Source organism: Chinchilla lanigera, unplaced genomic scaffold, assembly GCF_000276665.1.
Source record: "Chinchilla lanigera isolate Chin_1 unplaced genomic scaffold, ChiLan1.0 scaffold00012, whole genome shotgun sequence".
Taxonomy (NCBI): domain Eukaryota; kingdom Metazoa; phylum Chordata; class Mammalia; order Rodentia; family Chinchillidae; genus Chinchilla; species Chinchilla lanigera.
Genome location: NW_004955413.1, coordinates 15,448,661 through 15,471,331, shown reverse-complemented (window position 1 = coordinate 15,471,331; position 22,671 = coordinate 15,448,661). Strand labels below are relative to the sequence as shown.

The 22,671-nt window shown below is 49.0% G+C and overlaps 1 protein-coding gene across 4 annotated transcripts in view; it reads right to left on the bottom strand.

Moving 5' to 3' along the window:
* Nucleotides 1-1,194: 1,194 nt before the first annotated feature.
* Plekha5 (pleckstrin homology domain containing, family A member 5) overlaps nucleotides 1,195-22,671 on the bottom strand; it is a gene marked incomplete at its 5' end in the record, with an annotated part of 231,068 nt that continues 209,591 nt past the window's right edge. For all 4 annotated transcript variants that reach the window (XM_013511432.1, XM_013511433.1, XM_013511434.1 and 1 more), the window contains 8 exon segments: nucleotides 1,195-2,035; nucleotides 4,381-4,482; nucleotides 5,964-6,109; nucleotides 10,847-10,971; nucleotides 11,598-11,732; nucleotides 12,642-12,863; nucleotides 17,984-18,102; nucleotides 21,912-22,032. In XM_013511432.1, coding sequence (XP_013366886.1) covers nucleotides 4,388-4,482; nucleotides 5,964-6,109; nucleotides 10,847-10,971; nucleotides 11,598-11,732; nucleotides 12,642-12,863; nucleotides 17,984-18,102; nucleotides 21,912-22,032 — 963 coding nt within the window.

Sequence of the window (22,671 nt, the reverse complement as noted above, 5' to 3'; positions counted from 1 at the left end):
GCCCAGCTCATCATGAACACTTTTTCCTTCTGGGAAAAGCTAAAAACCGTTGGGAATGGGGACACAGCTCAGTGGCAGAATGCTTGCCCAGCCTGTGTGAAGGCCTGGATTTGATCCCCAGCAGTACATGTGATGCTGTTTAATATATCAAAATAAGATAGTGCGCGCGCGCGCGGACACACACACGCATACGGCCTTGAACATAAAAACAAAAACCCTACGAAAAGCCCAGGCCAAACCCAAGTAAGCTATTTTCCCCGTAACACCCCGCAAAGATCTGCAGCGAGGGCACACGGCCACAGGGCGCACAGGCGAGACTCCCCGTGCCCCGAGGAGGGCCGCCCTGTGAAGGCGCCGTGGAGACGCTCCGCGGGGACGCACAGCCAAGTCCCGGCCTCTGCACCGTTTCCGTCCCCTGCCTGAGTCCAGCGGCACTTCCTGTGCGCGCTCCTGCCCGGGGCAGGTGAATTCACAGCCATCTGCATGTGGGGTGAGGCTAAATCCCCTTCAGCACAGCATGCAAAAGGAAGGCCCGGCCAGCGCCAGTTTGGACGGAGCCCCTCATCGCTTCTTGGCCTTCTGGCTAAGATCAAGTGTGGACGGAGCCCCTCTATGCAGGAATCCGAAAGCATCGGATTTCCTTGTGCCCTGGGAACAATATACAGCGCGGACAAAAGGCTGCAGAGGAAAGAAAATGTAATTGATTCTGAAGAGCGTGAACATCTGCAAAGAATGTGCTGAGAGAGACGCGCTCTGGCCGGAGGGCTCCCAGCTCCGTCCGCCCGGCCCTGCCCGCCCAGCACCCTCCCATCCAGTCCGTCACCGTGGGCCTGAGTGTGCGCACACAATGCGAACGCAGAAGACCGCACAACACTAAATTGAGCCGCGGGCCCAGCATCGGCACCCGGCACCCGTTACAGGTAATGGGATTAGGCCGGCAAGCCAGTCTATTCTGGGCCCCCAGCTCTCCCGCTGTGACATGGGAGGGTCAGACAGACAAGTCCTTTTATGGTGCTGTCTAGGATTCTAGGATTAACAGACTACTTTTTCTTCAGAAGTCTCCTGAGTCTTTTTCTCTTTTCTTTCTTTCTCTGACGCTGGGCACTGCACCCAGGACCTTGCGTATGCCAGGCAAGCGCTCTGCCACTGAATGACAGTTTCCATTTCAGACGGGAAGAACTCGAACACAAGTGATCTAAGAACATCAACATTTATTTAACATGATAAAAAAGAAATGAGATATGAACATTTGCATTTAAACAATAGGAAGTAGCCTTTAATACATTACATGTGCTCATTGTATAGTATATACACAATGAACATAATTACATTTGTACACACACTAAGTACCGGAGGGTTTGAAGACCTGCTTATTGCTGTACACTCTATTCCAATGAAGTGTAAGTCCAGTACTCCAAGATACCTACACTGGTAACTGCTTTTCAGGGAAAGGGAAGTGATGACATTTGTGTGCAAGCTGACGAGCGGCAGTAACTGCTGACACTGCAATCTGGGAAAGAATTAGCGCAGAAAAAGGGACGTACTTCACCTGGCAGTAAGAAAATGGCACATTTTAAATATATATATATATAAAATTTTTACAAATCAAGAGTGAAATAAAGCACTGCAGTAGCCAAAATGGGACAGGAAAAAAAAAAAGGGAAAAACAAACTTCATTGGAAATAATAACTAACTTTATGTACCAAAAAGCAAAAGGAAATATAAATTCACCTAGACTTCAGAAACATCGAATCTGGAGATCAGCAACTGAGAGAGCTCCGGCGGAGCCTGCACGAGAACAGCACCGTTACCTACGGGCTCGGGAGCGCGGCAAGCTGGCGGGGGACGGCGACCGGGGCGGAGTGTGCGTGTGGCCTGAAAGCTGCTCTGGAATGAACATTTTCCAGAAGTGATAAAACGATGCTCTGGGATCAAAAGCATCAGAACTATGAATTTCATAGATTTAAAATATACTGTACAATATCTTCTTACACTGCTGAAGGTCTGTGAGCGGTTTCAACAGAAGTCAGCGTAGCTGGAAAGTAAAACAAAAAAATTACTCTTGACACCTGCAAAGCCAAGAAAGGCCCGCGTCCCGGAGTAACTGACAGAGACCCAACCATAGAAAAGACGAGTGTGGCCACAAAATTCCCAAAACAATACAACGAAAGGACTGTTCTTCACTTCCATGAGTATAATTCACAAAGAAACATAATGCAATTAAAGGGCAATTCAGAACAAAAAATGTACCCAAATGTGTTGCTAAATCCAAAGATCAATGCAATAAGCAAAGATCTGCATACCTTCACGAAAGCTGCCTCTAATGCAGTCCATTCATAAAGCTTTCCTAAGTCCTGCCAGAACTGCTAGTTCAGAAGGGTAACTGTAATGCACACAGCTGGGCGCTGCTCACGGGTACAGCCTCATGCAGCGGGTGTGGGGCCCTGGGTTCCATCCCAGCATGCCAAAAAAAAAAAAAAGGCACAGCGGGCAGTTAGAAGGTAATACGAGGGGCTGGGGATTTAGCTCAGCGGCAAAAGCGCCTGCCTGGCAAGCGCAAGGTCGTGAGTTCGGTTCCCGGTACCGGAGAAAATAAAAAAAAAAAAAAAAAAAAAAAGGTAATACGAGTTTTCTTGTCTATGGTGGCTGCATGATGTGACACTAGAAAATATCTGGCAGTAACTGTGCCAACTGTGCCAGTATAATACGTAATACCACCGGTTCTTGAAATAAAAGCAAAAAATCCACACACAAAAGTCGGGGGCAGGGATATAGCTCAGTGGCACAGCGCCTACCAGGCAAGTGCAAGGTCCTGAGTTTAATTCCTGGTGTCCCCTCAAAAAAGAAAAGAAAAAACAAAATAAAACCCACTAACTACTTAAGGAATCTGGGAATGCATTGCAGTTTTAACCCTGCACAGCCTTTGTTACCAGAAAGGGCTGTGTACACTGAATTGCCATTTATTTACTGAATCAAAAAAAAAGGGAATGGCTCTGCGTGTACGCCTTCTCCCTCCCAGGCGGGCAGAGGCCGACTACCAGCTGTGCGGGAGAAGTCGGATGGGCACAGCGTTTCCGCCCTGGGCCCGGTGTCCTGCACGAGCAGCACAGGCAGTTTATGTGAGAGGGGAAACAGATACACAGGGAGGCCGGGCGCCGGGACCCGAGGCCTGAACCCGCGGAGACCGCGGACAGAACACAGCCTGCGCCAGGCCCTGGGCAGACCTGATGCCAAATCAGAGCTACAGACAGTTACTCCTCCTGGTTGGGAAGAAGGATGAAACCACAGCAGCTACAAAAAGGGGTAAATGAAGTTGATCCCAGAAAATAAACACTGCTGGGTAAATCCCGCCAAGTTGGTGTTTGTACTTGTTTGTTTTGAGGACCTAGAATTCAAAGGCGGTGTGGTAACGGTGCTCAGAATGTTTCCGTGTGTATGCTTGTTTCTCTGAGGTGGGGGCAGGACAGGCCCAAGGCCCGGGGCGTGCCAGGCCCTCACAGGCACTGTGAGAACAAATGCAGGGAAGTCATACAAATTATGTTTTCTATCTCACAGTTATTCTGCAAAGGAAAAAAAAGTGCTGGCGAGTATGAAAATATAGGGAAAAAGAAGCAACTGCTTGTAATTTTTTTTTTTTTTAGCGGAACTGGGGATTGAACCCAGGGCTCTTGGACAGCAGACAGCTACCGCTGAGGGACCCGGCGGCTGCCTGTGAGCTCTGAGAGTGAGAAGTGAGAGTATACCCTCCCGCCTAGAAGCGGAGACTAAAGATCCCTGCGGGAAGGGCCCCTCCTCCCTGTCCGCACGGCCACCCTGATTTAAGATTAATTACTTCTGCCGGCGTGGTGGTGCACACCTGTAATCCCAGCACTCAGGAGGCTGAGGCAGGTGGATCGCTGCAAGTTCGAGACCAGCCTGGGCTACAAAGTGAGCTAAAGGCCAGCCTGAACTGCATAGCGAGACGCTGTCTCAAAAACCTCCCCCCACCAAAAAAACCCCCAGAACTTTAACACTTCACCCAGTTGGCTGTATCACATTCTCTGTCCTGTAAAATCAGTAACATGCAAGTCTCTCTCCCAACTGGCTGAAACCTTGGTGCGCAGGCGGCGAGCCCTGGGCTCCAGGCCCTGGAAGGAGCAGGGAGGGCACCCCTACACCCTTGGGCGCTTTAATCCACAATGAAGTAAGACAGAGGAAGGCTGTCATGCAGCAGGCCACCGAAGGGCCCGTGTGGGCCAGGTGCAATCCGGGTCACTGTCGCGTTCAAACTCGAAGCCCACTGCTTCTGCCAACTGTCCTTGGGGTACAGTCCCCAGGGACCTGGTGCCAAGGGGTGGGCGCCACTCAAGTAGCAAACGAGAAGCAGAGGAGACGACGTACTTCGGAGCTACACACACATGAAGTGCGAGCCTTCCGTCAGCTGCGGCTGGGCAGATGGCACCGGCGACGCCGAGGACTCGGGAGACGGGGGCAGACTTCTCACTGCAACACAGCAAGAGCGGGAGGTCAGCGTCTCGCGGACACGCGGGAAGGGGCGGGAGCTGCTGCCTGCGCAGGGGCTGTCCTGACCTGAGGTGCTCAGCAGGGACTTCTACGCCTGCCTGCGGCGCGTTTCTCCTGTGAGGTTGGCCCTGAGGTGTCTGCGGCTTATGCTGTTCTCAGAGCCTGGCTGACGGGTCTTTTCTAGCTCACGCACTAAGGACAGAGATGCGCACGTCACACACTCAGTACCCGTGAGCTGCAGGCCCAGCCCTGCTGTCGGCTTTTGGCTCATCACAGACGCGTTCTCTCTCTGTGCTTTGGAGAGCGGGAGTGCAGGGCAGGGTCACACGCCACGCCCGCGCAGCCCTGCGAGCAAGACACTGGTGCCAAGCGGCTGCGGACAGCGCCATCGCCTCTGCACGCCGCCACACAGGTGCTGCGGCAAAGTGCCGGTGCCGGTCCCGGGAGGCACAGGGGACACACAGGCCTCAGCTGCGTGCGGGAGATGGGGGCGGCTCTGCCCTAACCCGGCTCTTCCAAGCAGGACCGAATCTCCCGGCTCTAACCTTCTGCCAAAGGGAGGGAGCGGGCGAAGGTGGCCGGGAATGAACTTCTGTGTATGAACAAGAGTGAGGCTCGATCGAGGTCTGCACGGTGGTGTGACCCTGCCCCACACTCCCGCTCTCCAAAGTCACAGAGGGAAAGAAAACGCGCCTGTGATGAGCCAAACGCCAACAGCAGGGCTGGGCCTGCGGCTCATGGGTACAGCGCTTGCCTAGCATGCACAAGGCCACGGGTTCTATCCCCAGCACCCTGCTCCCACAGGGGCGGCAGCACGGAACACTTGTTTTACCATGGCAAGGATGGTGATCTCCTATCAGAGAACAATTCCGGTGCAGACTACTGCAAGTGCTAGAGTAAACATACCCATTCTACGAATGCATTGTGTTGTGATACTGGGGATTGAACCCAGCACCTTTGCAATTTTGAGACAGGGTCTCAGGAGGCCCTTAGTAGCCCAGGCTGGGCTTGAGGTTGTGATCCTCCTGCCTCAGCCTCCCAGTGTGCTGGGCTCACAGGTGTGGGCCACCATAACAGCTTGCAGCATCGTATGAGAGCAGACGTGAGCCGGGTGTGGTGGCCCACGCCTGTAATTCCAGCACTCGGGAGGCTGAAGCAGGAGGATCGTTGCAAGTTCGAAGCCAGCCTGGGCTACAAAGTGAGCTCAAGCCCAGCCTGAACTGCGTAGCGAGACCCTGTCTCAAAAAGACAAAAAAAAAAAAAAAGGAGCAGATGTGGCAGCAGAGCCCTTCCCGTCTTAGTCCAGTCCCCCGGCCACCCCTGTGAATTCATCTGCAGAGAAGGCCATTAAGTGGCTCCCTTTCTAGAACTGCCATAGGAAGAATGAGTTCAGACGTTGAGGGGAAAGAAAAAAGCTCGGAGGCCTTGCCCGGCAAGAACCTGCACCACGCCGCACCTACCCGCAGGTGTTTGGTTTTCTCTGGAAATCACGGGCGTCGACTCCTGGGAAGTGACAGTTTCCTCCTCCTGCTGAACGCTGTCCTTGGTGTCCTCCTCACAATGGCCTTCCGGTTTATGGTTGGGGATCTGCGTCTCACCTTCGGGGCTAATGAGAGCACATGGCTACTTTAACACTCACTACAGAATACAGTCCATCCCTCCGTCCAGCCTTTTAACTAAACTTGTAACCATACAGAAAAGATGGCACTGCCCACCTGCATTTACCCATGGCTAACAATCTGCTTGGGGTCCCTCTTTCCTTCCTTCTCATTCTTTTTTTTTGTTTGTTTGTTGAGACAGGGTCTTGTTTTGCCGTTCAGGGTGGCCTTGAACTCACTTTGTAGCCCAGGCTGGCCTCAAACTCACAATGATCCTGCCTCAGCCTCCAGAGGGCTGGAATTACAGGTGTGCACCACCATGCCTGGCTTCCTTCCTTCTCACTCTTAAGGAAATCCCAAACACAGGAAGCTCAGAGGTGATGACACCCGAAGCCTGCAGCCTTGCTTCCAGGGTGCCCACAACTCTGCCGATCCTGTTTCCTCTAAACCCCATCAGCTCCCACCCCGTGACTGAACCCAGGGCCTCACCACCGTTAGGCAGCTGCCCTACCATGGAGCTCCAGCTCCAGCCCTTGCCCAAACTAATTTAAAGGAGGTTCAGACTTGAGTTTTTGTTTTTTGTTTGAGACAAGCTCTCACTATATAGTCGAGGCTGGGTTTGAGCTTGAGACCCTCCTGCCTCAGGGCTTGGATTACAGGTGTGCACCACCATGCCCAGTCAGACATGATGGGGGTATTTTATTTAAAAAAAAAAAAAATTTTTTTTTCTTAGTACATATCATTCCTTATTAGTACCTAATGTTACACTCATTATGGGAAGTTGGTCCATTTATATAATAACCTTAATTCTTTTAATTACCTTTCTCTCCTATATATGATATTTAATATATAAATGTTTCAGTATGTTGTTTTAATTCTTATGCCCTCAAATACCCAATCACTGGCTAAATTTTCCTGAGTGTTGCACAATGCTATTGAAAAACCATCAAGCCGGGCATGGCGGCGCACGCCTGTAATCCCAGCACTTGAGGCTGATGCAGGAGGATTGCCAGGAGTTCAAGGCTAGCTTGGTCTACATTCACTGTGTTGTCTGACAAGCCTCTCTTTCTTTCTCTCTTTTCGTCTTGCTGTGTAGCCTAAGCTGCAACGATACTTCTGCCTTAGTCTCCCAAGTGCTGCGGTTACAGGTGCATACTCCCATACCTGGCTGTGACAAGTCTCTTAAAGTCTACTTTATTTTTTTTGGTACCAGGAATCGAACTCAGGACTTCACACTTTTCAGGCAGGCACTGCACCACTGAGCTATATCCCCAGCCCCTTAAGGTCTATTTTAAAATAAGCTGTATCCTTTTTATTCTTTGGTATTCATCTGTAAAAGAGCCTTGTTTATCCTATATAGTTTTCCACACTGTGACTTTTTTTTTCCTTTTGAGACAGGGTTTCGTTGTGTAGTCCAGGATGGCCTTGAACTTGCAGTGATCCTCCTGCCTCAGCCTCTCAAGTGCTGGGATTACAGGTGTGGGGTACTTCGCCCAGCCAAGACTGTGAGGCTTGATCACATTCAGGTTTGGTGGGTACCCAGTGATACTTCACTAGCTGGGTCTCAGTCACTGTCTCATTAATGGATTGTTTCTCTTTGTGATGGCACAAATTGGTTTCTCTTCTATGAGAAACCCCAAATATAAATAATTTCAGGAGCAAAAGCAAAGATGACAGGAGCCAGAGGAAAGAAGGCTTTGTGGAGAGAAAAAGATGTAAGAGGGGGAAGTAAAGAGGATGCCGCGGTGAGCTGTCCATGCAGTGACGCCCACAGCAAGTGCAGTGATTTCGAGCTGCAGACACAGAGCGGTAAAAAGGGATCAGCGGCTCGGTGGGCAGCTCCATTTGCTGATCATCTGGCTCCCTGTAAGATTTCCAGCTAACTGCATTAGCAGCCACTGAGTATTGTGCACATCCATTATTATTATTTTTTTGTCTTTTTGAGTCAGGGTCTTGCTGTGCAGTTCAGGCTGTTTTTTTTTTTTCCAGGCTGGCCTTGAGCTCACTTTGTAGCCCAGGCTGGTCTCGAACTTGCAACACCCTTCCTGCCTCAGCCTCTTGAGTGCTGGGATTACAGGCGTGTGCCGCCACGCCCAGGTTCACTTTGTGGTGCTGGGAACCGAACCCAGCACATCATGTGTGCGAGGGAAGTGTTTCAGCAGAGAGCTTCAGTCCTAGTCCTGAATCCATTATTTCCTGAGTGTCAGTGAAACAACCACTTGCACGACCCTCACACCTTACTGATCAGAAATCTTCTGGAAAGAAAAGGCATTCCTCAAACTGTTCTGTTACAGCTTTTTTGGGAAGAGCAAGATAGATAATTGATTCTTTTGCTTTATGTACCTACTTTTGGGATTAAGAGTTGACTCTTTAGCATACTTCAACATGGTCAACTTGTGTTTTTCTTGTTGTTGAAACATTTTATTTTATTTTTGTCTTTTTGAGATAGGGTTTCACTATGCACTTCAGGCTGGCCTTAAACTCACTTTGTAGCTGAGGCTGTCCTTGAACTCACAGCGATCCTCCTGCCTCAGCTTCCCCGGTGCTAGGATTACAGGCATGAGCCACTGAAACATTTTAAATTCATTTAAAAAAAAATTTCTTTTTTGTACTGGGGATTGAATTCAGAGCCTGTGCACTGAGCGACCTCTTCAGCCCTTTTTTAAAAAATTTGAGACAGGCTCTGGCTAAGTCACTGAGTTGCCCTTGCTTGGCCTGAATTTGTGATCTGCAGCCTCAGCCTCAGCCTCAGCCTCCCAGAGCACTGGGATTACAGGCGTGAGCCGCCCACTTTACCCAGCAAGCCTATGGACGTTTAGTGTGCTGGTTACCTTGCAATCTGTGTCTACTGCATATTAATACAAAAATTCAGTCTACATTCTTTAAGTCAGACACAGCCAAATACTTTTCAAATTCAAACTTGCTATTCACTGACGAAATAAAAGACATTCTCAGTAACATTAAATCACAGCACATTTTGTTTTCACCACACAGGATCTCATTATGTAGTTTAAACTGGCCTTGAACTTGAGGCAATCCTCTTGCCTCAACCTCTCGGGTGCTAGGATTATATGTGTGCATCTCCACGCCTGGCCAGCACGTCTTTTTCTAGCTCTAGTAATTTTTTCCAGGGGTGAGACTGAGGGTATGTTCTTAAGAAATATAGCCCCAGCTGGCAATGCAGTGCAGTTAGACAGTACCTGCCTAGCATGCCTGAAGCCCCGGGATCAATCTGCAGCGTACACACACGAAGAAATACATGTAAAAAATAAAAGCAGCCAGCTGTGGTGGTGCACGCCTGTATTTCCAGCACTTGGGAGGCTGAGGCAGGAGGATCATTGTGAGTTTGACACCAGCCTTGGCTACAAAGTGAGCTCAAGACCACCCTGAACTGCATGGCAAGACCCTGTCTCAAAAAGACAAAAAAGAAAAAAACAGCAGATCACCATAACTTCTGGAACGCTCATCAGAGAACCTAGACTTCTGATTAGTTTCTGTTCTAGCTGCTCACCCATATAGGTGATGCTGAGTGCTGAGTTCCTTACTCTGCTACAGCTTAAGGACATTCTGGCACGCATGGAGTATTTACTTGTTTATGAGGGTCTTGCTACATAGGTTAGACCAGTCTTTTTTTTTTGGCTTTTTTCCGGTACCGGGAATCAAACTCACGACCTTGTGCTTGCCAGGCAGGTGCTGTGCTGCTGAGCTAAATCCCCAGCCCCAAAATTCATGCACAAATCTTTGTTTCTTTGTTTTTGTTTTTTTCCAGTACCAGGAATCAAACTCATGACCTCACGCTTGCCAGGCAGGTGCTGTGCTGCTGAGCTAAATTCCCAGCCCTAGACCAGTCTTGAATGTGTTATGTAGCCCAAACTTGCCTCAAACTTGTGGTTCTCCTGCTTTAGCCTCCTGGATTATGGACATATGCCACCACGCTTGGCTTTTAGCATTATTTTAATGAGGTATTATCCTAAGTGCTAAGCACATTTTAAGTGTTGTAAATGTATTTACTTAATCCTTACAACAGACTGATGAAATAAGAGTATGATTATTCTTTTTTTTTTTTTTTTTTTACTGGGAATCCAACTCAGGACCTTGCGCTTGCCAGGCAGATGCTTTTGCTGCTGAGCTATATCCCTGGCTAGATTATTCTCATTCTTACAAGTGGAACCTATAGTTTAGGAAGGTTGTACACCTGGCTTGAGAGCCTGCAGCTCCTGCGCTGGAATTGGAATCTGATACTTATTGACTGAATTTCATTTTTTTTTGTTGTTGTTTGGTTTCTTGAGACGGGGTCTTGCTCTGGAGTTCAAGCTGGCCTTCAACTCATTATGTAGCCCCACTGGCTTGAACTTTTGGTGATCCTCCTGCCTCAGCCTCCCAAGTGATGGGATTACAGGCATGTGCCACCACACCCAGCCTGGAAGTTCATCATTTTTAAGCAGTTCTCCAGTTTTATGAATGATTTCTTTCCCTGTGTCAAAGGCTTGGTCCCTAAGGCAGCAGTGTCCAGACACGATGGGATTCCGAGGGCTCTAACCTCAGTGAGATCACAGCTGTACAGCATTACCGGGGAGAGGAGCCTTGGGGCCACATCCCACATCCCCAGACACAGCGGCGCTGAGACACCACGGACCAACCCCTCAGAAGCCGCGAGCCAAAAGAATTCTCTCTTCCTGTAAGCTTGCTTCACTCGGGTATGTGGTGCTAGTGACGAAGGGCTAACACAGTTCTTTCCTTGTTACCTGTGTGCTACATCCCTGGGTATCTTCCCTTTGTTACTGTCTTCATCCACCACCTCCTCAGAACTCACTCCATTTGGCTCAGGTGTGGACACCGTTTCACTAAATACACTTTCGGTTCTTTTACACTAGAGAGGAAGGAGACAAATTTCCTTTTCAAACCACTTTTATGACATATATTAATAAATCTAAAATGATTCCAAAGCAACTTCTTATAGTATGATCTCCCCCAAATTTATATACTATTTCAAACATTTACTGATAGTAAGTCTAGACTCAAGTATGTTAAAAATATTAACATTTTAAATTTAAGGACATAAAAAAAAAGTTATTTGTTCGAAGAGATAATTTGCCTTGTTAACACCCAGCTGTTGGGATACAATGCTCTTTTTCTTTGTTTTTCCCTGATCCTGGGGACTAAGTGGAGGGAATGCTGAACTATCTTCCGATCCTTTTTAGTTTGAGGCAGGGTCTTGCTAAGTTGCCTGGATTAGCCTTGAACTTGCAACCCTCCTCCTGCTTCAGCTTCCTGACCAGCTGAGACTATAGGTGAATAGCACAATGCCCCACTTGGGATTATTCTTTAACTGGGTTAACAGTAATTGACTCTAGCTTTGATTATGCTCCAAAGTTTTCACTAATGTATACTTTATGCAGCCAATGTATCAATAAGATGAAAGGAAACCCAGCACTTCATTTAGATCTCTGGCCTTATAGCTTAAAGGCTCATGCTTTAGCTTTCAGACCTCTTTACCTCTTGGCTATGATCCGTATTTTGGGGCTCAGCTTCTTTTAGTTGGACGGTGTCCACAACAGGAACGTCGTAGCTTGCTTTTATGTCATTTTCTCTACCCACAGTGTCCAGCTCCTTCACGCCGTCCCTCTGGCTCTGTCCAAAAGACACGATGTTTTTAGACTCCTGGTTGGCATGCCTGCGTATTTTATTGGCAGTGCCTGCAGGTTTGGGCAAAGTGTACCTCCACACACAGGAAACGCTCTACAAAAACCAACGCAGCAAACAAGCCCTGTTTTCTCCTTCCTCTTTCCCACAGAAGCCACATTCTATCTGCGGAGCGCGCCATCAGCCCGCTCACAGCAGTCCCCACCGGCGAGGCCTGTGCGGCAGGACGGGGCGCTCTGGGGCCGGGAGGCTCTGGGTCGGGTGGGAGAGGGACAGGGCCGGACAGGGCCGGACCTGAGGGCAGCGGCTGCAAGGGCTCCCTGGCTGCTGTCTTTGCCCCACGCAGGAAGAGGGGCAGCGAGGGACAGGAAAGGCGAGGGGCCTCTCACAAGGCTGAAGCTGTGACAGCAGTAGGCATTTTACTGGAAGGGAAGTGGGGGCTGTTTTGGTGACCTGCTCGGCATCTCACACTAGTTGAAATGCTCTTATCTTCTTATGTCTCCGTAGCAGGCAGTCACGTGGTACCATCAGCTCTCAGCAGAGAAGACTAAGCCCACAACTGGTGCTGTACAAGACCCACTCCTGAGGCTGGCCCTGCCCCTCCCCCACCTCGTCCTTGCGTAGCCCAGGCTGGCCTTGAACTTGTGATGCACCTGCCTCAGCCTCCCAAGCACTGGGATGTCAGGTGTGCGCCCCCACGCCTGGCTGGCTCTGGTCTCTGAAGGCCAGAGTCACTGTCATTTTACTATGCTGCTGTGGCCTATTACTACTGTAAGAAGTAAAGAATCCAAAAGAACTATACTGCAGGCTGCTGAAACCCATCTGTCCCGTAACCAAGCATGCGAAATCCCAGCGACGCCACACTGTACACAGGACAACCAGAAGCAGCGGGCGCACCTGCGGGGCCCTGCCTGGGGTCTCCCTGGCGCTCGAAGGGCTCTGCGCGGAGCCCGGGTCGGTGGCCCCGGCGATGGCGATGGGGACTGCGAGCGCCCGCTTCCTCTCCCGCAGGCAGGCCTGCTGGTGGCGCCGGATGCGCTCCAGCTGCTCCTCCACCGGCATCCGCGGCCGGCCGCTCTCCGCCAGGCACAGCTGCTCCACCGCGCTCCGCGGCCGCTCCTGGAAGAGAGGAGCACGTGAGCCTGGGGACGGGGACGGGGACGGGGCCGGGGCGGCCGGGTCTGCTTCGGAACCCACAGCGGAGGGCCTGCCACGCGGTCATTCTCTCCTCCACTGTAAAGGGCGAGGCGTGGGCAGGGACAGAAAGACAGATAGGAGGAGGACTCGCGGGGCCGGAAGGAGAGGGCGTTTTCCTGGTTTAACAACAAAAGCAAAAGACCCACCACAAACGGGCCATGGATGCTCGCTGTCCCTGAAACAGGAAAATGCACGGAAGTCAAACTAGCTACGAGAAAAAGGGGAGAGGCAGAGTGTTTATGGATCAGGGTTTTTCAATCTAATGAAAATGTGTTTGCAGTGACGCATTTGCTGTGAAATAAGAGAAACACCACCTATTTCATGGCCAATGGTAATAGCTATCACATATTGTTTTCTATAAGTCTGGGTATCATATTTGATCTTTTATGTATCGCTAATTTTTATGCTTTTCTTCTAATATATTCCATATTTTTATTCTTTTTTTCTTTTCAGATCGAGGGGTAGAACACAGTACCCCACCCCCATTTCCTTTTTGCTTTGCACTGAACTATGGACTCACCCTTTTTATTTTTATTTTGAGGCAAGGTCTCACTAACTCACCCATTTGTCCAGGCTGGGCTTGCACTGGTCAGCTCTAGCCTCTCAGTGTGTTGGGATTACAGGTGAGCGCCACCATACCTAGCCCCACTTTATAAAAACGGAAGAGTTTAAAAATTTTAAAGTAAATATTCTGTAGAATCCAATGTACAGGTCTCTTTTGTTCTCTGGTTTGAACTGGCAGGAGCTGACCAAGAATAATAGCAGTAGGGGCAGGGGTTTGTAAACAGGGAAAAAACCTGTACAGGGGCCTCATTAGGTCTTCTAGCTAATCCTTTTTTTTTTTTTTTTTGGGGGGGAGGCGTACCAGGAATCGAACTCAGGACCTTGTGCTTGCCAGGCAGGCACTTGTGCCACTGAGCTATATCCCCGGCCGTTCTAGCTAATCCTGACAACAATCCTGAAAACAAACCTTACTAGAGATTCCCCTGGGAAGTAATCCAAGGACAGAGAGACCAGAGAGGGAAACAGCTGACAGGCAGGACACACAGCCAAGCTGAGACAGCCGCCCCTCTCTACCCCCCGTGCAATACAGGGGAGACTAAGGGGGTGCTGACTAACTCTGGGGGCAGCTCTCACGCAAACTGTGTGTTCACACCTGCGCATGAAAACACGTGTATATACACCCTGTACATAGGTATCCACTTGGGCCCTATATGCATCGTACAGTCAGAGAGTACAACCGGCACCCACACACCGTTTTATAACCCTAACTAACCTGCCGCCCACCCCGAGGATGAGAGAGGTCTGGCAGGGACTAGTACACAAGTAGAAAGCTGGTAGACCACAGGAAGGACGGCAGAGGCAGAGGTGCCAGGAGCCAGTGAGGTTATGGCAAGTTCCGGCTGGGGCAGGGGGGGGGACTTGACCCCTATAAAAGCAGCCAAAACCAAAAGGCCCACAGGTCCTCCATCTTTCTGGAGGCCCCTACCCTGGTATCTCTCATCAGGGTAGCTGTCTGCCCCCTCACTTCCTTTCCTTCTTTACAAAGACAGTGTCCTCCTTTCACTAAACTTTGCCCCTTTAATTTTTGGGGGGCTGAGTTTACAACCCCAGAGGGCTGCTCAGACAGCCCAGCAGCGGTGCTTGTCCCCCAGATGCGACGTCTTTGGTTTCCTGGTTGGGAACCAGACACGACACAGGGATGACTGGACGTTCTGAAAGAATCCCAGTGTCTCTGTGACCAAGCAGTCAACCTGATTCACTGCTAAGATCCTCTTCTCTCTACCAAAATCGATAATGCATCTGTGCAGCAGGAGCTACAGACTTGAGAATATTGTTACTATGTAGAATAATGCATTATAAAGAGAAGCTGTATCTGTAATCCAAGAACTCAGGAGGCTGAGGCAGGAAGACTGCCATAAGTTAGAGGCCAGCCTGGCCTACATACTGAGTTCAAGGCCAGCTGGGGTTACATTGTGAGACCCTGTCTCAAAAAACCAAAAACCAACCCACACCAAACCAAATTTCGCAAATAGAAAGTAAAGTGAAAAATCTTTATATGCAGAATAGATGATTCTCACTTATTTACAATCGCCTTTTACAAAAATAAAAACAAGGTGTGGTGGCTGTGCTGTAGTTTTAATAGCTACTCAGAAGACTGAGGCAGGAGGATCACTTGAATCCAGGAGACCTGGACAACACAGCAAGATATATTCTCTCTCGTCTCTCTCTCTTTTTTTTCCGGTACCGGGAATCGAACTCATGACCTTGCACTTGCCAGGCAGGCGCTGTGCCGTTAAGCTGAATCCCCAGCGCCTTCTTTCTCTCTCTCTCAAACATACACACCACACACATACACCCCTACAATCAGAAAACACAAATTTAAAAAAAAATTCTAGATACTGATTAGGAAGGTGACTACTTTCGCACTTTCCTACCTTTTTTACTTTTCCATTTTATGGGTTCTGTGCCCTCCTGCACTCTAGGCCGTGTGCTATTCCACTGAGCTATATCCCCTGCTTTCCCATTAGTTTTGGCAGCAATAGATAAATGTGAGCTCTGCACACAAAATTTTTTTTTTGTCTTTTCTTCTGGTATCAGGAATTGAACTCACGACCTTGCGCTTTTGACGCTGAGCTAAACCACCAGCCCTAACACACAAGATTTTTTGTTCTAAACTTTTCTGTGCATGTGCGAAAATGTCGTCACATTGTGACCTCCATCTCCGTGCCGTCCCGCTGCGCACAACTTCACTCACACTACGGAGAGAACAAGCGTCTTACTGGAGTTGTACCCGGCATCTTAAAAATTACTGCTGGTCTGAGCAAGTTCATGTATTTACGTTCCGTATTATTTTCATGTTATTACTGTACTACATTTTATTTTAACATTGTCCATAAAAAGGACTGGCCGGGTGTGGCAGCACACACGGGTCATCCCAGCTGCTCGGGAAGCTGACGTGGAGGAAGCGCAAGTTCAAGGCCACCTGGGCACCTTAGCAAGACTTGGTCACCAGCGAGAAGGGGCTGGTGACGTGGCTCAATGGCAGAGTGCGCTTGGCTCCCATCAACAGTGTCACACACACAGCAATGATCTATAAGGGCTGAGCGGGTAGCTCTTGCCTGGCACGTGGGAGGCCCTGGGTTTGTCCTCGCAGCATAAACCACAGCCAAAACCAAAGCAAACAACTCCCCAAAGAAGTGAATGAATGAAAAAAATAAAAAAGGAATGAATGAAAACACACAGTGATGCACGGACGCGGCTCCTTCACCCTGGAACTTCTCTGCTAAGGGCCCGTGAGTTTCACTGATCAAGGCCTCTCCTGTATTACAATTATGTAACTATTGTGACGTCTGTATTTTCCTCTCCAGTATCTGGGTTATGCGAAAGTCTTTCTTCAGTACCTAACAGATGTAAAATAAGAGAAAGCCACTGAACCCAGTCCTCCACACTGAGCTACACCCCCACAGTCTCGCTAAGTCCTCAGGTTGTCCAGGCTGGGCTCGAACTTGTGATCCTCCTGCTTCAGCCTCCCAGAGGGCTGGGATTACAAGTACGGGGGACTATGCCTGGCCACTATTTTTTCTTTTTTTTAATGTACTGGGGATGAATCCTGGGCCTCCACACTGAGTTTTATCTCCAGCCCTTTACAGATTTTGAGACAGGGTCTTGCTAAGTTGCTAAACTGCCCAGCTGGGTTTGAACTTGGGACCCTCCTGCTTCAGCCTCCCAGAGTGCTGGGACTGCAGGCCTGTGCCTTAATGCCATGCTATTAACATCTTCTCTTGATCTGAATATTAACATTTTCTCTTAATCTGAATGTTCACTGTTTTTCGTCTTTTTTCTCTTGATTTGTTATCATACCATACTAACTGCCCAAGAAAACACTCTCCTAATCCATAAAAAAGCCTGCTGGTGCAATGAGTCTCACAGAGAACCATGTCGTCAATGTCAGAACAGACAGCAACCAGAGGACCAGCACACCCGCACTCCTCCCCCTGAGAGACCTCACACTGCTGGCGAGCTAGGGAATCCATAAACTCTGGGTGGACACACAACATGTCTGTTTGTCCAGCAAGTTAGGGCACAGGGCAGCTTTCCTGCAGTGCCCTGGCTGCGTGCCCAGCCTTTGGGGGACACGTACATGAAAAGTGGCAATGACCTGTAGTGAACTGCTGCTGGCATTGTTTATGGAGGTTATGTAATGTCATTTAAAAGCCAGAATCAGTAGGGTAGGCACACACCTGTGATCCCAGCACCTGGGAGGCTGAGGCAGGAAGGTGGCTGCCTGGGCTTCATAATGAGTCCAAGGCCCACCTAAACTATGTAGCGATACGCTGTCCCAGGAAGCCAAAAAGGGGGCTGGGAACAGCTTGGGGTAGAGTGCCTGCCTCAGATGCATGCGAGTTTGGGTTTAAGCCTTAGCCCCTCCCTCCCTCTCCCTCCCTCCCTCTTTCCCTCTCTCTCTCTCTCTCTCTCTCTCTCTCTCTCACACACACACACACACACACACACACACAGAGCAGGGCCTAGCTCAGTCAATGTAGCAAGACCCTCTCTTACAAATAAAAACAAAGGGAAGGCTGGCATGTGGTTTGTTACGAAGGCTGAGTTTCATACCCAATATTCCTCCCTCAACAAAGACGATTTCCACCGATGATGGACCAAGACCTGGAATTAAAGCTGACCTGAAAACATTGAGATCAGGCCTCTTCTCCGAGGTATTAATTCTCTAAATGTAGTATTTTTGAAAAAAGCTCAGTAGATTTTTAAAAAAATAATATACAAAAAAAAATTCGAAAAGACATTAAAAATGAGCAAGTGTAACCCCAGCACTGAGAGACCAAGGTGGAGGATCGAGCCCAGTCTGGACAATCTGGCAAGTCCCTACCTCAAGAGAAACAAGCGCTGGGGAGGGAGCTCAGTGCAAAGGCCCTGGAGCCAGTGCCTGGCACCACAACAGACGAACCGAACCACCACACGCCAACAGAAAGACAGCGGGAGAAGCAGCGGAGAGCGCAGCATTCGCACCGCACACGTACCGTTCTGAGGTCCAGCATCTTCTTGGTTTTCCGCAAGGTCACGTACGAGGCTATTGTTGAGGACTCGGGCGTTGGTGACTTTGTTCTGGGAGGGACGACACCAACTGGAAAGTGGGAGCCTAAAACCAAGACAGCAGTAAGTTCTAGGACACACATGTACGCAGCAGGGCTTTCTTCTGACCCGCTTTTATTTGGTATTTTCCGTGGCGCTGGTGGTGGGACCCAGAGCCCCACGTACAGCAGCCGAGCGTGGGTTTTGGAGCTGCACCCCCAGCTGGCAAGGAGTGGAAGATGCCAGTGATACCGCAGGACGAACGGTGACGTGCAGGACGGGTTTTCTTTCTGCAGTACTATGGATCGCTCTGCTCCGCACGTGCTAACCGTTTTAAAGCCTGGCAGACAGGCGAACTGCAGAGAATGCACCCCGCGCCAGCACTGGCCCAGCGCCCGCGTCACGCCGCCCGTCATCTAACACGCTCACGTGTGAGCTATGAAAGCGAGCGCCCAGATGGACTAAGTGACTCACACACATCTTTTGTTTGATTTTCATTTTCTTTTCTTTTAAATCTTGAGACAGGGCCTCGCTAAGTTGCCCAGGCTGGCCTTGAACTTGCGGTCCTCTTGCCCCATCCTCCAAAGCACTGGAATTACAGGTGTGCGCCTCCCCTGCTTCTGCACAGCCCCACGCAGCATCGGCTAACAATGCCAGCAGCAGCCGCCAAGGTCACCGCCAAGGTGTGAGTATGTGCGGCCCACGGGCCGCGGGACCCCAGGGCCGGGTGCGCAGCGGAAGAGGCGGGGCCGGGGGAGAGGCTGCCTGCTCCCCTCCTGCCCTTCACCTCCTGCCGGGGTGGGGGGGCAGGGTGTCCTGTGTCACACAGCTCAGTCCTCAGACCCCGCGCTCGGTCTCCCACTGTCCCCGCCTGCACCCCCCGCCGAGTCCTCGGGGTGTACAGACCGGGACAGCAGCTTGTTGCCATGCACTGGGCTCAGTCTGGGCAGAATTTCTGTGGACAGCTGACTTGGAAATACACACTACTTCCATTCGCCTTCATTGAACAGAACACAGCAATCCCCGCTGGCCAGGACGATGTCTGACTTTGGTTTTTCATGAGTACAAGTACCCAGAGACAAATTTTGTAGTTGAAATGTATAGGTGAGACAAAGTGTCCAATTCATCTGAAAATAATCCACCCACTTAGTCATCGCTCAGTGGAAGCACTACCATTACTGGCGGGGCGTGGTGGTGTGCACCCGTAATCCCAGCATTTAGGAAGCTGCGGCAGGAAGACTGCCACGAGTTTGCAGCCAGTCTGGACGACACAGTGAGAACCTGCTGCAAAAAACTAAAAATAAAGCTGGGTACAATGGGGCACACTTGTAGTCCCAGCGTCTGGGGAGGCTGAGGCAGGAGGGCTGCCAAGAGCTCGAGGCCAGCCTGAACTGCATAGTGAGACCCTGTCTCAAAAGGACCAAAAATAAACAAAACTATGATCAAATATATTTGTTGCGCTTTTCTCTTGCTAACCACCTCTTGTTAAAGAGGTGTTAGCTATGACCTCTGAACTTCTAGAAAATATTCCAACTTGTCTGGTGTATTTTAAACCTTAATATATATGGAATCATATACTGTATTATGTACCTTTCTGAAATTTGATGTTTTCACTCAACATCACATTCAATTTTTAGTAGCTTTAAATTCCAATGTATCAATAAACGCCATATAGGCAGCTGCATTTTAAATGTTAATACATACTGACTATCTTCCTTAGTTTTTTTTCTCCTTCAGTACCAGGGACTGGACTCAGGGCCTTTATACTGAACTGTCTCCTCAACCCCTTTCAAAACTGTTTTTAAAATTTGAGACAGGGTCTTGCTACATTGGTAGGTTGTCCAGGCTGGGCTCAAACTTGTGATCTTCCTGCCTTGGCCTCACAAAATACTGGCTTTTTTCTTTTGGTGCTGGGGATCCAAGCCGCGGCTGCGTATATACCAGGCAAGTGTTCTACCACTGCACTACATCCCCAGCCTGACAATCTTTCCTTGTTTTTTTTTTGGTCTTTTTGAGACAGGGTCTCGCTATGCAGTTCAGGCTGGCCTTGAGCTCACTTTGTAGCCCAGGCTGGTCTCGAACTCACAATGATCCTCCTGCCTCAGCCTCCCAAGTGCTGGGATTACAGGCGTGCACCACCATGCCTGGCTTTAAAGACCTTATGTTAATACCAACCTCCTTCAGGTATATGTGCTATTGTTATACATTTAGTTTATCTATTTTTTTTTTTTTTTTTGTCTTTTTGAGACAGGGTCTCGTTATGTAGTTCAGACTGGCCTTGAGCTCACTTTGTAGCCCAGGCTGATTTCAAACTCACAATAATCCTCCTACCTCACCCTCCCAGTGCTGGGATTACAGGCGTGCGCCACTATGCCCAGCTTATATTTCACTTAATATAACTTTGTAACTTTTTTTAAGGAGTTCAGGCTGTAGACTCAGTCAGGGTGGCCTCAAACTCACTACGTAGCACAGGCTGACCTTGAATTCATGGTGATCCTCCGGCCTCAGACTCCTGAGTGTTGGGAGGTGTATGCCACCATGCCCAGCTTATATAACTTCTTTAATTCTAAAATACTTTATTTTTAAACTGCACTGCAGATCATACTATTAGTTGATATCTAGAACATGTTTAAATTTCCATACTTATAACAATGTCTTTACAGTTCTTCTTTTCTTCTTGTTTTTGGTCTTTTTGGGAAAAGGTCTTGCTATGCAGTTCAGTTGGCACTGAACTCACTCTGTAGCCCAGACTGGCCTTGAACTCACAGCAATCCTTGTGCCTCAGCCTCTGGAGAACTGGGATCATAGGTACCACCACACCTAACCTTACAGCTTTTCTTTTAAACAGTACTCCAATTAAAATTTTAAATACCGGCTAGGCATGGTGGCGCACGCCTGTATTCCCAGCACTCGGGAGGCTGAGGCAGGAGTATCACTTCGAGATCAAGGCCAGCCTGGGTTACAAAGTGAGTTTAGGGCAAGCCTGAACTGCACAGTGAGACCCTGTCTCAAAGAAAGACACATACACACACACAAAGTACTGCATTATATTTATGTTTTTGTACTTACAGGGATCGAACCCATGGCCTTATACCTGCTAGGCAAGAGCTCTCTACCACTGAGATTGAGCTGCCTCCCTGCCCTGTTTTTTTTTTTTACATCTCTTGAATCTAGAAGAACCTTCCTTGTTACCCTTTTTTCGATATTGACTTCTTGAAGAATGATTAGTGATGGGCGGGCATGGTGGTGCACACCTGGAATCCCAGCACTCAGGAGAAGGAGGCAGGACGATCACTGCAAATCTGCGGCCAGCCTGGGCTATATTAGTGCATTCAAAGCCAGCCTGAGCTATATACACAGCAAGAGCCTTTCTCAAAAAACAAACAAAAGAAACTGAAATAGAGGAAAAAACCTTAGACAATGGAAAGCTTTCAAAAAACTTGTCATCAAATGTTTCTCAGTAAAACCTGACCTGGTCTGCTGTCTTCATCCCACTTGGGATAAATGTTCCGGAGGTATGGATGGGCTTAAAAGCAGCACCATGGAGTGTGATGGCGCGCGCCTAGATTCCAGCACTGGGGAGGCTGAGGCAGAACGATCACTGTGAGTTTGAGGCCAGCCTGGACTACATAGCAATTCCCTGTTTCAGAAAAAAGGGCAGCGCTGCCCCGTGTCTCACTGGGGTGATGTGCATAGTTTATGGATGATGTTCTCTTCCTACCGGCTGAGGATTTCTTAATTCAGACCCTTGTGAGTCCACAGGCTTCAGACAGATTGTAGACTTGCACATGTACCATGACAGCATGTAAACGGAACACTGCTAACACGTCACAAAACAAAACGTGAGAGGAGACACAGCATATGCCAAGTGCTGACCTTTAACAGCTGGACTTTCCATCTCTGACACAGGTTCAGATTTTTCTTCCCCATTTGACTCATCAACTTCTGCCACGGTTGTTAGCTCGGGCTCACTCTTGTAGAGTCTGTAATCTGGACCCTTCAAAGAAAGGCATGTCATTAAAAAACAAAGCTCCAAGTTTCTTTTACAATGTTTACCTTTAAAGACTCAACACCGCTGAGCACTCAAGTCAAACTAAAAACTAAAAGCCCCAGTTGAATAGAATATAACTAATACGTATGTGACGAGAAAAACATTGGAAAGACTTATGTTTTATTTTATTTATTTATTTTTTTTGAGACAGGGTTGTGCTATGTAGCCCAGGCTGGCCTCAAACTCACAGTGATTTTCCTGCCTCAGTCTCCTGAGTGCTGGGATTACAGGTGTGCACCATCCTACCCGGCAAGGTTTTTAACTAGCAGAAGTGACTGTTTTAAAATTAAGGCTGCTCCTCTTTATAAGCAAAGTGCGGGTGGGTGGGAAGTGAGCCCCCGGCACTGCACGTGCCCCAGTGCCATGTTGTATCCCGGCATCACCGAGGTGAAAAGGAATTACATCACCCAATACACTTTCATTTAGAAGGTGGTGAGGTTCATCCCAGCACTAAATTCTTGTCAGAGAACATTTTATTCTCAAAATTAGGTCCATTTTGTTTCTCTTACTCTTTTTACCTTATTTTTTTTTTTTTTTTTTTTTGAGACAGGGTCTCGCTATGCAGTTCAGGCTGACCTTGAGCTC